The 15,286-nt window shown below is 35.9% G+C and overlaps 1 protein-coding gene across 2 annotated transcripts in view; it reads right to left on the bottom strand.

Annotated features, from left to right (window-relative positions):
- Nucleotides 1-15,286, bottom strand: part of CNTNAP2 (contactin associated protein 2) — a 654,845-nt gene that overhangs the window by 311,097 nt on the left and 328,462 nt on the right. For both annotated transcript variants that reach the window (XM_048939493.1, XM_048939492.1), the window contains exons 5-8: nt 13,813-14,016; nt 10,149-10,333; nt 6,118-6,261; nt 1,102-1,366 (exon numbers count right to left, since the gene is read on the bottom strand). In XM_048939493.1, coding sequence (XP_048795450.1) covers nt 1,102-1,366; nt 6,118-6,261; nt 10,149-10,333; nt 13,813-14,016 — 798 coding nt within the window. The remainder of the gene's footprint in view (nt 1-1,101; nt 1,367-6,117; nt 6,262-10,148; nt 10,334-13,812; nt 14,017-15,286) is intronic.

The following is a 15,286-nucleotide window of genomic DNA, read 5'->3' as shown; positions in this document are numbered from 1 at the left end:
CACTCATCATTGGTTTCCACTCGGATACTGAGCCATTAACCAGAATTTTCAGGATGAGGCCACCCAGCCAATTCCTTTCTAATTCATGGTCTACCCTTCAAATCCTCAACTCTCCAATTCAGAGGCAAGGCTTTTGATATGGGGTTGTGTCAAAGGCCTTCCAGAAGTCCAGATGGATGACACCAGTTACTTTTCCCTTGTCCACTGGTGCTGTCAGTGTTATGAAAGGCCATCAAATTGGTCAGGAAACATGACTGAAGTCATTTTGTCTGTCTCTAATCCGTTCCTTATCTTCCATATGCCTTAACATAGAATTAAGGAGGATTTGTTCCACAGTCTTCCCGGGCACAGCTCTGAGATTGACTGGTGTGTAGTTACCTAGGTCTTGCTTTCCACCTGTGATGTTTTCCAGCTACTGGAGACTTCACTTTGCTGTCATAACTTTTCAAATATAATAGTGAGTGATTCAGCAGCTATATCAGCCGGTTCCCTCTTGACCCTAGGATTCATCAAGCAATTTTATGAAGTGTATGAACTGAAATGAACATGCATCCTACCTTCCAGAAGCAGACCTAATGCTCAGTAATTCTTTCACACAGCATTTCCCAAACACTCCTTAGATAAGTAATGAAAGCTTTTACTTCTCCAATACGGTTATGCAGTATGCTTGAAAAATGCCATAGTTTTTTCATACTGGCCTTGTGTTTATAACAGCTTGCAGAGTTTCTTTATTACTAGACTATTCTCAGCAAGGGTTTACATTACTCTCTCTTGTTGAAACCAAATATTTTTGCAAAGAAGACTGAAAGAGTTATGGAAAAAAAGAAAATAAGATGCCTTGCAGGTAAAGAGTGAAACGTCTTCTCGTTTTGCTCAGAATAAAAATATTTGTGGGTTCTTTCTTATTTTGTTATTTTAATAACTTTTATTATTCCTTTAAGCCTTGCTCAGTGAAACACACAATAAAGGATTTGATTCGGTATGAATAAATATGCAGTTGCAAATTCAATTCTTAAATTTGAAGAAGAGTTTTTCCAGTTTTCAACTCGATTATGCTTTTAAACAATACCAACGTAATTGTTATCAATTGAAAACTCTTACCTGATGAGATATCTATTTGATTCTTCTTTACTTGGGTGACATTTATATGAACGCTGACCTTGCCTTCATTAATGTCAATCTCAACATTCCCCAGGCCATCTGCAAAGTTGCTGAAGACAAGAAGTCCATTGGGGTTCCAGGTTCGGAAAAGAAAACTGAGTGAAAACAAATCCTGGCTTGGACGTCCAGGAACTTCAAGGTAACTGGTGGCATTGAAAAAGACAGGCACTGTATGTGGCTCCACACAAGAAAAACTTAAATTTCCCTGAGTAAAACACACACACACACAAAAAACAAAAGCATAAGTAAAATCATAAGATTCCACTAAATTCATAGACAGCTCTAGAAAAGTATTCTAGGTTTTATTTAATTCAAAGTTTGCTGTAGTTAGTGTCAGTTCCACATAAAAAATGTATTATTAAACATCATTACTGTTATTATTTTGATGTATTTGTTGATATTTCTGTTTTTCCAAGAGGCTTGTGCCAAAGAATGGGTTAATTATATTTTGCACTGTACGTATGTATAGTAAGATGCACACTGTGCCCTTTAAATTGTCATCTAAGATAAACCTTGCATGAAAACATTAATATTCCCATTTCAAAGAGGAAGAAATAAATCAGAGAGAAACTTGAACCTATTCATGGTCAGCAAAGATATCCGTAAGAGGGTAATAGCTCATCTTTTCATGAAAATGAAGTCAAGTTTCCAAAACATCTTTAAATAAACAAGTCTAGCCATATGACTTGCGAGCAACTATCTTCTCTGTTATGTTTTCTTCTGGATAATATTAAAAAAGCAAATGCAATAATTCATGAAGCTGAACAATTTGGATTAGTGGATCATGAACAAAATCTAATAATTGTGATCACTCAGTCATTTCCTTTGTAAAAGAATATGGAGTTTGCACTCTGTGAAATTTCATTCCTAGGGAAACTGACAAAAATCTAGTAAACTATCCTGAATTTAAAAGCTTTAAAATATATCTGTAATAAGACCAGAGCTGTAGACATGAAATATTCACTCAGGTTCTAATGTCTTTTCTTGTGAGAGAGGACAACACCAAGCTGTATTATAGACATTATTTTTTTTCTTTTGAAGTAATAATCAATCTGTAGTTCTTACTTTATTACTTTATAACATCATGCATTTACCTAAGGCAATCTCTCTGCAGAACTGACTTTTTAATTAATCAGTGCATAGAATGCAAAGATTCTATGCATATGTTCTATTGAAGAACAGCTCTACTATGTGGCAAAGTGGACTGTGTTTTATGGTTGGGTTTTCTGACGTACTGTGCCAAACCAATATTCACCAATATGGTAATTTCCATTTAATTTTGGAAGGTAAGATTTTATCTGATGCAGATACAGAAATGATAATGATGATCAGGGAAGCAGTTTTTTTGCTTTATATTTCCACATTAAAAATTATTAAGGACTGAACAATATTGTCAGAGGTATTTAGATGTTTAGATATAACATTCATCTGAATGCTGTTCAGAATTCGAGTAGGAGTCACATAGTCAGAATTTGTTTATATTGATTTTGAATTAATATTGAATTTATTTCTTTTCAGTCTAAAAGTAGCCCCAGAGATTTTCTTTTTTTTTTTTTTTTCCAGCTTACTAAGCAGTAAGTCCACATAGCCAACATATTAGATACTGTTAATCTGAGCTTTTCCAAATGTGTCATTTTTTTTTATTCAATCCTAGATTTAACATACAGAAAACAAACAAACAAACAAACCAACAACAAAACACTAGAGATCAACTGAAATGTCATTTGTAATCCTTTGTTAACATTCTCAGCATAATATTCACTTTAGGAGTAAGAAAATTTATTCTGTTTCTGTGTTGGAGAAGACCTGCATAGATTCAGAGGACAACAGCATTTTGTAAGAGCTGGCACCTTCTGATTCAGTTACAGACAGCAGCCACAGATGTCATTTAAGTAGCACCCAGAAAGCACTTTGTTAAACATTTATAAATTTTTCTGGAAGCATTGTTAATAAGAGGTTCTAACAATTTACACATTAGGAGAACTCTTTCACATCAAATTGACACTCTCAAAGCATACTGATGCATAAGACACTCGCACTTAAAGCACTTCCTTAGGCTACTGGTGCCAAATGCATTCAATTTATTATTTTTTTTTAATCACTGAGCTCATTTACCGTGAACACTCTAACTGCATAAAAGTTTTCTTGAGGAAGTAACACATAATTCCAATTTCTCTGCTATCCAAAATTGTATTTTCCCTGCTGAACCATTTAGATTAATCTGAACTGAATTATCAGTTCCCACTATGACTGTACTTCACAAGAGAATCCCTCTTTTAAACAAAGACATTGGATACAGATTGGTCACTAGATCTAGCTAAAAGTTAGAACTAATCTGCAGCTTGTTTCTGTAAAAGAATCCATTTTTCAAACAGTAAGAGATTCTTTTGCATAGATTCAGAATAATTTGCTGAATTGCTCTGTGAGCAGTGAGACATGCAAATAAAACATTTAGCATGTATTTATACATCATATAGTAAAGGGTCCGGTTAAACTCTGGTTAATATCTGTCAGGTTATCTCTTTATTTTTCTCAAATATTTATTTGAGTGTAACATGCTTTAAAGAAAATGTTTATCTTATGTTTATACATGATTGCACTCACTAATCCATGGAAGAGCAGACACTGAAGTGGGAGAAGCATGATGTATGTAAAGAAGGAGCAACAGGTTTGATTTCCCTCAGCATTTTCCTATTACAGGTTTTGAGAAACTTGTTAGATTTTAGTAATTGTAAATGTAAGTGAAACAAATATAAACTACCATACATAACCTTATTATTTTCAATAACATAGAAAATATGGAAGACTCGTGTGCATGTTCTTTTTTTCTGTCTTAGACCTGAATAAAGCTGTAAACAAGATAGAAATTAATGCTCTAGTAAGTCACTGCCAACTCTTGCTTCTCCATTTGGGAGAAAATTTGACACTCCAATTTTTTTCTTGTTGTCCTTCTCTCTCCTACTCTCCTTTTTGTGTATTTTTATTATTTGCCTCATTTCTGTGAAAACAAATCAGGCTCTATTAATAAGAGCAAAAACTGTTTAAGGCCATCCATCTTACTCATTCTCCTTAAAAGTTTGCTGCCACTTATTCTATCACAGAGGACTGCAGAACTTTTTTGTTCCACGTTGTTACCCTCTAAAGATTAATAAATTGCTTAAGAAGATGTTGAAAGACTCTTGCATTTATGATCATAACATCTATGTTTGTGAGACCTAAGGATTTTTATTAATTATGTTTTTGCTCAGTGTAAAATCAAGATTAACTTCTTAGATTTTCTGGACATCCTTGTGGCATAAATTTAATTTTTTCACTCCTTTTCATTGTCAACTTCTGAAATCCGACAGTAAGGACGTTTTCCTTTTTGTCTCAAACCTCTTTTTTTATTCTTTGCCCAACTCTTTTTGTTTTTTTTTTCTCCCCTATGATGCTTCTTATAAATTTACCAATTAGTCTGTGTTCCATTTCACTATGTTATTTATTTTTGCTTTTTGTTTAGGGCAGGATATATCTACTGCTATGCATCTGCACAGTTCCTACAACGGAGCTTTGATCCTGGTTGGGTTGCTTAAGTGCTAATAACATGAACATGATTAACAAAAATACTAGTTTCAACTTCGTATTTTTCATACTAAATCAGGCTCAAAACTAGAAGAATAAAAGTTTTTGTAGGAAACATAAAAATCCATGTTGATTTCATAAGTGAAACTAATTTTGTTTTTGAACAGCAGAAACAATTTAAATAATTCATCTGAAAGCAAAGGTCACTTCTGTTTTTATATTGTCAGAAGTGGAAATCAAGTGAATCATCAGATTAAACTAGCATGCCACAGCTTTGTGGTGAACCACTAATACTACCAAATCTGCATACGCAGATTTTGCTTTAATGTTACAGGCAACAGAATTTAATCAACAAACAAACAAACCAAACAAACGGAAAATTCACATCCAAATAAACCAGAAACCATTTTATAGACACTCTACAGAACTGTTAACTGTGCTATGCTTTTGCAAGGCTGGAGTTTGTCCTACAGAAATCTCTTAAGTTGCACGTCCATCCAAGAAAAGTCACTGCGCTTTATTTCTACTGTATATGTTTATCTTATGTCTTATTCTTGCTTACTGCTATGAATTATGTAAATACATAAAGAAAAAAGCAGTAATGGAACTATACATACTGTGAACAGGGCTTTATGAAGGTTGTACAGAAGAAAGCCTTGAACAAATCTATCTGAAATTCAGGGTAATTATACATTTATTTCCTACGCACATTGCTCATGTAATCCGGCAAGTATTTTAGGAAAGCCTAGATCCTTAAAAAATATAGAAATTACAGTAATTTCCTAATCAGCCCTTACAGAAAGACACAAGTTTAAACGTGAAAGTAACTATGAATGCTTTGGAAAGAAAAAAAACCAGAATATAATGTTAGTAACCTCTGTAATGTTAATAACCTAAATAACAGTTTCAAAGTTCAGTATCTTGATGCTTTACAGAGCTCCCACAAAATGGCTCTGAGCAATCCCTCTCAAATGATTTTGCACACCCATGCTACTTGCTCCATGGGGATGGAAGATATCAGGATTTAGAGCCTTGACACACTGCAATTGATTTAACAATCAATATTGTCTATCCTGGTTCTAGGTTACTATAATATGAAAGGAAAGCAAAAATGAATATATTGATCTACTGGTTTTCCTTTAAAAAACATTCATCTGATGCTGACGGCTAATTCTGGAAAGCTGAAACTTAAATCCCAGCAGAAACAGGTTCCCAGATATTAAAAACAAACAAACAAACAAACAAAACAATATCATAAAAGTATGTACAATGAAATCTTTAGGCATGATACAAACTTTGTTTTGTATATTATATGATTTCACACACTCAGAAACTTTCCTTAGAAAGAGAAGCAGAAGTTTAGAAGTTTAGATGATGACAAAGTTATGTTCTTACCACATTAGAGGGTTCCAGTTTCTTCCTTCTAGCAAGGTCAGTGATATTATTGCCATTGTAGTTGATGCTCTCCATGCAGCCTTTGAAATTTTTTCTGCTGTTTGAACTTGGCTTCCCAGAAAAAGGCATACCTCCAAAGGTTATCTTTGAATGTATCAGAAAATGAAAGACAGTTAACTGGAGAACAAGGGCTTTGAGCTTTTTGCTTACTAGAAAAAAAAAGTATCAAACAAGTGGAAAAGCAGGAAAAAGTCTATGATGAAGTCATGACTGCAAATATTTTTGGTGGTAAACTCTATCTGTTATTAGATTTTCCCAAATAAAGAGAAAACATGTATCACAGTTACATATGGTCTGATCTTCTGATCACTACTGTTCAGTACCTGTTTCAAATTACTAACAACTTGAAATAAATATCCATTTCAGTACTTTTTCAACAAAAGTAGATTAGAGATCAGTCAGATAGATAGCCTGATTTGAATCATTCACTCAGCTCCAAATCTATGCCAGAAGTTAGAATACAACGTAGCAGTTGTAATTGTGGGCTTCAATACAATGTATTTGCTTCTTATAATACTTACATATTTACTTCATCTAGCAGAATTTTACAGAATTGCATAGTCCAAAAAACTATCTCCTGTTAAGCAGGTTCACTTTCTAGTACTGAGAACATGATTTTATTATGTAGCTATGGTCAATAAGAAATTATTTAGTAGACCGAAAAATAAATGTTTATTTATTTATGACCAATTTAATTACCCTGGGTTACCCAGAGACCATAGTGCTGAAACACTAAGAAAAAATAAATATTTTACAAACTAGAATTGCTCATTAATTCCTGTTACTCTATAGGGGCTACACAGACTTCTACACTATCAGTGCCTTTCTGAAATATTTGGAAGTGAATAAAAGCTACATTCTTTCATAAATATTTTGCAGCCCAAATATGAAGGATAAAGAATTCATGAGATTTGTCTTTGCAATCTATGTTAAGTATTTATATCAAATATATTGAGGCATAAACAGTTATTACAACTGGAATTCCTAGCCCAAGAAAGCTCACAAAAATTTCTACTTGCATCTCCAGCTGAGATTTGGTAAAGCCAAGCCTCCAAATATTATTCATTGCTAGCTCAATTGGTTGTTACTGAGAGCATGAAAATGCAGCTCAAAGGAACTATTTTCTATTTTAAAAGTAAGAAACATTGTCTTTGCATACAAGAATTATATCAGTTCAACTACTCCACTGAAAACTAAGGTTTTTATAAATAGTACACACCAGCTATGTAAGAATACTTGCATGCACATCCTCAGATGTTCTATGCTAATTTGACTTTACATTGAGAAAAAAACAAAACAAAAAACAAAAGCAAAAAAAACCCCACAACTGGAGAATATTACTGTAGTGTTTTATTGTTGTCAAATGGTCTTTTTGGGATTTTGACCAAAACAGCATTGGTAACACACTGGTGTTCTAGCTTTTGCTGACCTGTGCTTACACAGCATCGAAGATTTTTAAGTTTCTCATGTTCTTTTACCAGCAAATAGAATGAAGGTGCATAAAAATTTGGGATGGGACACAGCCGGGACAACTGACCCCACTTGACCAAAGAGATATCCCATACCACTTGACATTATGTTCAGTTGCAAGCTGAGTGAAGGTAGGAGGAAAGTAGGGGTGTTTGGAATTACAGTGTTTTGTATGAAAAATTGTTTTGATTCATTGAGATTTACCACCTATAGATTAACTTATCATAAGGGCAATGTATTTAAATGTAGTCTAACATCCAAAGTCAGTGAATTAATTGAGAGTAAAGGATAGAGAACTCAAGGCTCTGCCTTTTATATAAACCATAGAACATGTTTTCATACACATTAAAACAACTTTCATTAAACATGAGTAAATCTATGTAGATGGAGATTGAAATGTACCTTTGGAAAGAAACTGCCAATGAGGTCTCTAATGCCAAAGAAGAGAGGAAGCTGTATCTCCTGGATTCCATTCTTACTGCTTCTAATACATTATTTACATATGTTACACATGTATGTAAATTGGCTTATGGCACTCTGTCTAACATTTTCTGTTGTTCAATCAATTGAAAATCTTTAATAAAATCGACTTATATGACTTTCTGGTAGCATGGTTCAGGTCTTCTATGACGAACTAGTGGCCCAACACTCTGATGAGTCAGTCACTCCCTGTAGTTATGTATCATCCATGAATTAACTGAGGGTGTATTCTATCCCATCATCCAGGTGAATGAATGAAGATGCTAACCATCCCTGAGGTATTCTGATTACTCTTGGTCTCCAATTACAATTTGCTGCCCACTGCCCCCTGTGTCTGATCATTCAGCCAGTTTTGGAACCACCTTACAATCTGCTCATCCAGTCCATGTACTTCGACAGCTCCTCTGTGAGGATATTATGGGAGATGGAGTCAAAAGCTTTACTGAAGTCCACATAGGCAATATGGTTTGATCTCCCCTCATCCATTAGGTTCACCATTTCATCATAGAAGCTCATCATGTTGGTTAAACATAACTCCACCTGGGTGAAAGCAGTGCTGACAGCAACTGTTTATTTTCTTGTCGTTTGTGTGCCTGGAAGCAGTTTCCAGAATTACCTGTTGATTCACCTTCCCAGGGATCAAGAGCTACCCACTGGCCTATAATTTTCTGACCCTACTCCATCCTACCTGAAGGCAGGAATAACCTCTATTTCGATTTTCAGGAACTTCTTGAACAAAGATTATCAAGGAAATCACAATGATAGCATTCATGAGTGTGTCACATCTGGGCCTGTGGACTTATGAGTGTATGGTATTCTCAAATATTCCATAATCTGATCTTCTTCTACCAGGAGTACACGCTCCTTTCTCCAGTTTCTTCCTTCAGCTTTTTATGACAGCTTTTCAGGCTAAGAGCAAGTGTAGTGTAGTGTCGTTTCTCATCAACACTTGTGGGCATTAACTGACTGATCAAACAAAAGGGTTTTTTTTTCTAATTTACTGCTTCTTTATAGAAGTAAGTTAGTGATGATATATTTGTGATAATATAAGGAAGTACTTACTTGCCTAGGGAGAGCAACATCATTGGTAAGTAAAAAAGTTCTAATCTGTTTCCTTTGCTACAAATTTATATTAGCTGTCACTGAAAAAGAATTTTGCCTGATTCAAGTGCAAAATGTGCACCTGAAAGTAATAGCAGATGGTATGATTTTTTTTTTAATCAATTTTGTGCTTACAGTAGCTGCTTAGCTATAGTGTACCCTAACCTTACTGAATTACATATATTTCCCATTTTAAAACAAAAGATTAAGATGAGCCTTATAACAGATGAGATCTGTCATGGTTTTATGATTTTTGGTTATCAGTATTCCATATCGTAACATCATGTAGTGCACTTGGAGTTAGAGTTAATGCTCCAGTTCCAGGTATCTGTCCAAGAAGAGAAGAAGAACTACATACCCCAGATGACTTTGCATTCAGTGAAGAGATAAAACCCCTGGCAAAGTCACGGGATCTCATTCTCTTCCCTTCTGTTTATGTCTTGCCTCAGCATTAGAGTAGGGCCTTCAGTTTTCAGACACTCATTATTTTTTATTTATTAGCTTCAGTTCTAATATAGTGTATTATATTGTATCATAGTGTGTTATCTTGCATTTCAATATCTTATTTAGTAAATCAATTTGTTTCTCCTCAGATCATTGCCGCTGTTCTGTTATAGGCCCATTTCTCTATCCTTTTCCTTTATCCCTTTTCAGGGCACGAATCTGAAGGTCCCTCTGCCTGGTTGTCATGAAACCAGGACAAATCAGCCCATGAATGTTGACAAGATCTGATAGAAAGGGAATAAGGGAATTTATACCTAAAGGAATAGATTATTTGAAAGAAATGTAAGGAAAAAAATGCTATTTAAAAAAACATTAAAAAAAAAAAAAACATTTTTAATTATTTCAAGTTTATCTTCCCATTGGACTTTTCTTTATAAAAAAAAATTGAGTGAAAATATATAGATTTCACAATCTACCTCATAATCCAGGTCCAGATAGTCAAATTCTCCATTAGTTCTGAAATGCTGAATGTGTCTATCCAGGGTGAGATTGATGTTTCTCCCATGGCGTTCTATAACGATGGAGTGCCAATGGTGGTCATCTAAGAGACTGCCAGTCATCACGGATGTGTGGCCATAAATAGAGCCAAGCTGGTTGCTACCTAAAATAAGAATAGAAACAAAAGCAATTTTCATTTCATGTTAGTTAGGCAAACATTTTCCTCTCATTCTGTCGATACTTCACCTGAATCATGTCACACAGTCACACAGCCTCACAATGGAGGAATTCAATTCACTATGAAGATAAGATATACCATATGGAGATTTGATGCCACAAAAATACAAATACTTAGATCAAATAGATCAATAATCACATTAATGAACTCTATAAATATTTGTCATAGTAGGTGTATGAAGGTATACCGGGGAAGCAATAGCTACTTTCAGTTGCAAAGTTGTATTCAACTAAGACTTCTCTGTGTTTTAATTCCTACAGTACTGAAATAAAAAGCTGTCACTCTTTTTAGAATAGCCTTTGTATTAGATTCTGAACAGTGAAACTCTGCTGGTGAGGACATAGCATTTGATAATAAGCTGATTAAAAGTCTTTTCAGTCTGATAACACCTTTATAAGTTTAATCCTCTGTAGACTGCCAGTATAGCTAGACTAGTTAGTGTGTAAGAGTCTCAGTGCAGAATGAACCAATAGCAGCAAAAAATGTCTTCTGCTAATACAACTTACTTTAGTCTTCCTGTGTTATCCTTCCTTTTTTTGCACTTGGGCTGGAGGAATCCAAAGCATTTTAACAGACTGGAAGGAGCAGTCCTTGAGAGCAGCCCTGCACAGAAGGACCTGAGGGTCTTGATGGATGAAAAACTGAACATGAGCCAGCAGTGTGCTGTTGCAGCTCAGAAGGCAAATGGTATCCTGGGCTGCATCAGGAGAGGGGTGTCCAGCAGGGACGGGAAGTGATTGTCCCCCTCTGCTCTGCTTTTGTGAGGCCCCATCTGCAGCACTGTGTCCAGGTCTGGAGCCTCCAGGACAAGAAGGACAGAGAGCTGTTGGAGAGGGTCCAGAGGAGAGGCCACAAAGATGATCAGAGTGATGGAGCGCCTCCCTTACGAAGACAGGCTGAGGGAGCTGGGCTTGTTCAGCCTGGAGAAAAGAAGGCTGTGGGGTGACCTCATTGCAGCCTTTCAGTACCTAAAGGGAGTCTACAAACAGGAGGGGAGTCAACTCTTGGAAAGGGTTGATAACTGCAGGGCAAGGGGAAATGGTTTGAAGTTGAGGGAGTGGAGATTGAGGTTAGATGTCAGGGGGAAGTTCTTTAGAGAGAGAGTGGTGAGGTGCTGGAACAGCTGCCCAGAGAGGCTGTGGATGCCCCGTCCATCCCTGGAGGTGTTCAAGGCCAGGTTGGATGGGGCCCTGGGCAACCTGGTCTAGTATTAAACGTGGACGTTTGTGGCCCTGTATGTGGCAGGGAATTGGAGATTCATGATCCTTGAGGTCCCTTCCAAACCAGGCCATTCTGTGATTCTGTGATTTTTCTGGAAGGCAATTAAACTTAACATAAACACAGTTTTGTAGCTTACTGCTGTGCTTTCTGGAAACTTTTGCCTGTGTAGCTGTGCTCATCAGAGATCCTATTTCATTTCAGTCTGGCTGACACAACTAAGCCAGAAAAAATGGATAGTATATATCTCAAATGAAGCAGCAAATGGCAAATTCAAAAAGAAGTGTAAAAAATTGCTGCGCTGCCCAATAACTCAGTGTATTGCTCTGTGTTTTAAATACACGAGGAGATAATGCATTTCTGGAGCATGCCTGAAAATCAGTAAAGATGTGCAAGTTGATAACACATTCTGGCCAATCACACTGCCATGGCTTAATACAGTGTTTTCCCACAAATGATCTTCCTGTGTTTTTGCTGAAGGTTATTGATCCTTCTCAGAATTTTCACCAGATTCAGTGGGTCCAGTGTTTCATAGTAATAGCTTAAAAAAAAAAAAGGACATTCTCCCTGCCTACCTTTATGCTCAGCTTCTTTGTAGGAAGGTTACTGAACATCATGTTGCCTGTGGCTTTCCAGACAGTAATCATTTTTTGCTGCTGATTTTTAAGAGTGATCCTTATTCCCCTAGCATTAAAGACAGCGTCTTTCTTTCGCACAGCCACTTCTTAAAAATGAGATAATAACAATTTCAACTCTTGAAGATGTTTGAAGCTCTGGATACTTGAAGCTCTGGATGTACTCCTGGGCAACCTGCTCTAGCTGATTCTGGTTGATCTGGGAGATGGACAAGATGAGCTCCAGAATTCCTTCCAATCTCAAAAATCTTGCAAGTTTCTGAAAACGGAACTATAGCCGAGGCAAATGTAGTTCTACCAATCCTCTTTCCATTCCAACAAGATTATAATAATAATATATTGTTGATCTTATTTTATTTTGATTTTACTTTTGTGTTATCTCACACAAACTAAGTGGGAAGACATAGGACAGGAAGTAAAAAGAACAGCGTAAAGGGAATGATGAATATTTTCGCAAAATCAAATTTTGTGGCCTGCCATATCTGAAGAAAAAGAAGGATATAAGTTCTTTTGAGAATTGTCGTGGTTTAACTTGGCATGTAGCTAAACATCACACAGCCATTCACTCACTCCAACTCACTCCACACTCCCCCTTTCCATCCCAGATGGGATGAGGGAAAGAATTGGGAAAAAAAAAGACAGGACTTGAGGGTTAAGATAAAAACTATACACTAAAAAAGAAGAGGAAAATGGGAAAAAAATGTGATTATAAATATATATATGCATACTTTATACAACTACAATGCAATTACTCTCTACCTACTGACCAATCCACAGCAATAAATACAACTGCCTGCTGACCCGTGGCCTGCCAGCAATGCAAGTTCTTACTCCATACCAACCAATGCCCAGCAACCCTCAAGTGGTGTCTGTCCCATGTCCTAGTCTTCATCAACACTAGAGCACTTCTCCACCAGTGAAAGTCAATCTACATTCCCATCCCCCTTCAAAGTTAGTTTACAGGTCTTTGAATGAGCCTTGCTAATTCCTGTCCCAGAACCCTTTTACCACTGTGAGATAAACCTTTTCCATGTATTACTGTCAAGACTGGTGTCCTATAAAACCAGCCATTATCAAAGAACCCAAAGCCCTGCCTATAGCATCAGTCTTGTAGCCAGGCATTTATGGACTGGATCCTTCTATTCCATCTCATGTCATCACCTGAAAATGAAAGGAGGGAAGAGAAAGTAACTTGTGCCCCAGACCCTTTCACCAACCATCCCAAGGCCTTGAAGACTTTCTTCATTCCCCTCAGACTATGGGATGCAGCTTCCTCCCCATCTGTGGAAGGTCAGCAGAAGGTAGTAGTCATGACCTACTAGCATAGTAGCATGTCATACTGTATAGAAAAACCCTTGGCCTAATTCTAGCTCCACCCCCCCCTTGCACCACTTATAGTGGTGACTTCTTTTTCCCACTAAGTGGTCTGTCCTGGCTTGGCCGTGCAAATGCTCCCATTGCTAAGCAAAAGCCAAGACATCTCTGTTTCAGCTGAAACCAGAACAAGTGTTAAAAAGGACACAAAAGCAGACCAAAGAAAAAAAAAATTACCTAAATTTAAATTTAGAAAAAGCTTGGCTTTCTTGAGTTCCAAGGTGATATAGTCTCCTTGTTGTCCTTCTCCGTGGAAGATTACACCTTCACTTTCAGAGGTCTTAAATTTCAGAGAGATGACATCTTTCAATGTTTTCATTTTCTTGTTCCTGAATCTGTATGGTAACACTACGTGACCATCAAAATTGATAACATCAGCCCCTAATGAAAAAAGAATATATATAACATTGTTTATGAGTGGTTATATATTCCAGTAGCTATTGGAAAAACAGATATGCTATATGTGGATTGTATCTGAACAGAATAAAAACTTGTGCAAGTGCAGTATGCGTTGCAAGTACATTTTCTATTGACAAGGATTATTTCTATAAAAAGTAGGAACCAGGAAGGGCATAAGTGTAATTCACAGGATGTAAAAAAGCAGCATCAGAGGAACAAATTCTGCCACAGTACTAAATTTATTTTGGCTTCTCTTAAATGTAGTTGCTTTCCTATGCATTTTCTTAACTAGTGTTGACAACTTCTGAGTTGTCATTAATTACTCATATTATACCTCTTAAAATCAACTATATGCATCTGTGAAGACTGTAAACACTAAGTCAAGAAACTAAAGAAATTGTTTAGGGGTTTTAAAATATTTTTCCTTGCCTTGTTCAGTTGTATATAGAAAGGTTTGATAAAATTTAGCTTCAGCTGATCTTGGGAAGAAAAACTCTATAATTTGGACCAAGATTTTATCTAGGTTTGGTTTTATTCAAAATCAGGGAGGAAAAGTGAGGGATGCAATGATTGTCTTTTAAAGTTAATCCAATATTCATGTAAAAAAATGATACTACAAAATTTGACATACTCTTATTTTCACTTTTTAAGAATGAGACACAATTTTTCACAACTTTTTTGGATGCAAGGTCCAGAAGTAATAGCCACAGAATTTCATTTCAATGAACAGGCACACTTCTACTGAGTTTTGAATCTTCTCTTTTAAAAATAGTTTAGCAAAAGACTATAAACACATAGATCTCTAAAAATTTACAGAGATTTGTTTAGTAAAACCCTTTTATAAACGACTTAACCCGTGACCAGACACAAGTGCCCTTGATATTGTTTCTATCAGTATTTCCTCCTCATTATTCACAACTAATAATTTAAATTCTTTAAAAATAATTCTTTAAAATGTTGAGCTTTTTCAAGAAAAGAGTCTTCCACACTTATATTCTACAGAAGCGTCCACTTTTATTGGCTCAACATATTAGTATAATTCATTTCATGTTCTGAGTTAAATAAAAAATAAAATTTGATCATGAATTCTTCAATAACATCTTTCTCTTTTTGCCTGCTTCTATGGACGTCTCTTGTGTGACTGTAACTTTCTAAAAATCCTAACCAGTTTTTGTTATCATGATGGAAAATAACTTAAATCTTTCAGATGTTCTCAAAAACACAGAAAAACATTCCATCGTGCAGTTAGTGC

This window comes from Lagopus muta, chromosome 3 (genome assembly GCF_023343835.1).
Source record: "Lagopus muta isolate bLagMut1 chromosome 3, bLagMut1 primary, whole genome shotgun sequence".
NCBI classification, from domain to species: Eukaryota; Metazoa; Chordata; class Aves; order Galliformes; family Phasianidae; genus Lagopus; species Lagopus muta.
The sequence above is the reverse complement of the archived record's forward strand: the minus strand, read 5'-3'. Positions and strand labels throughout refer to the sequence as shown.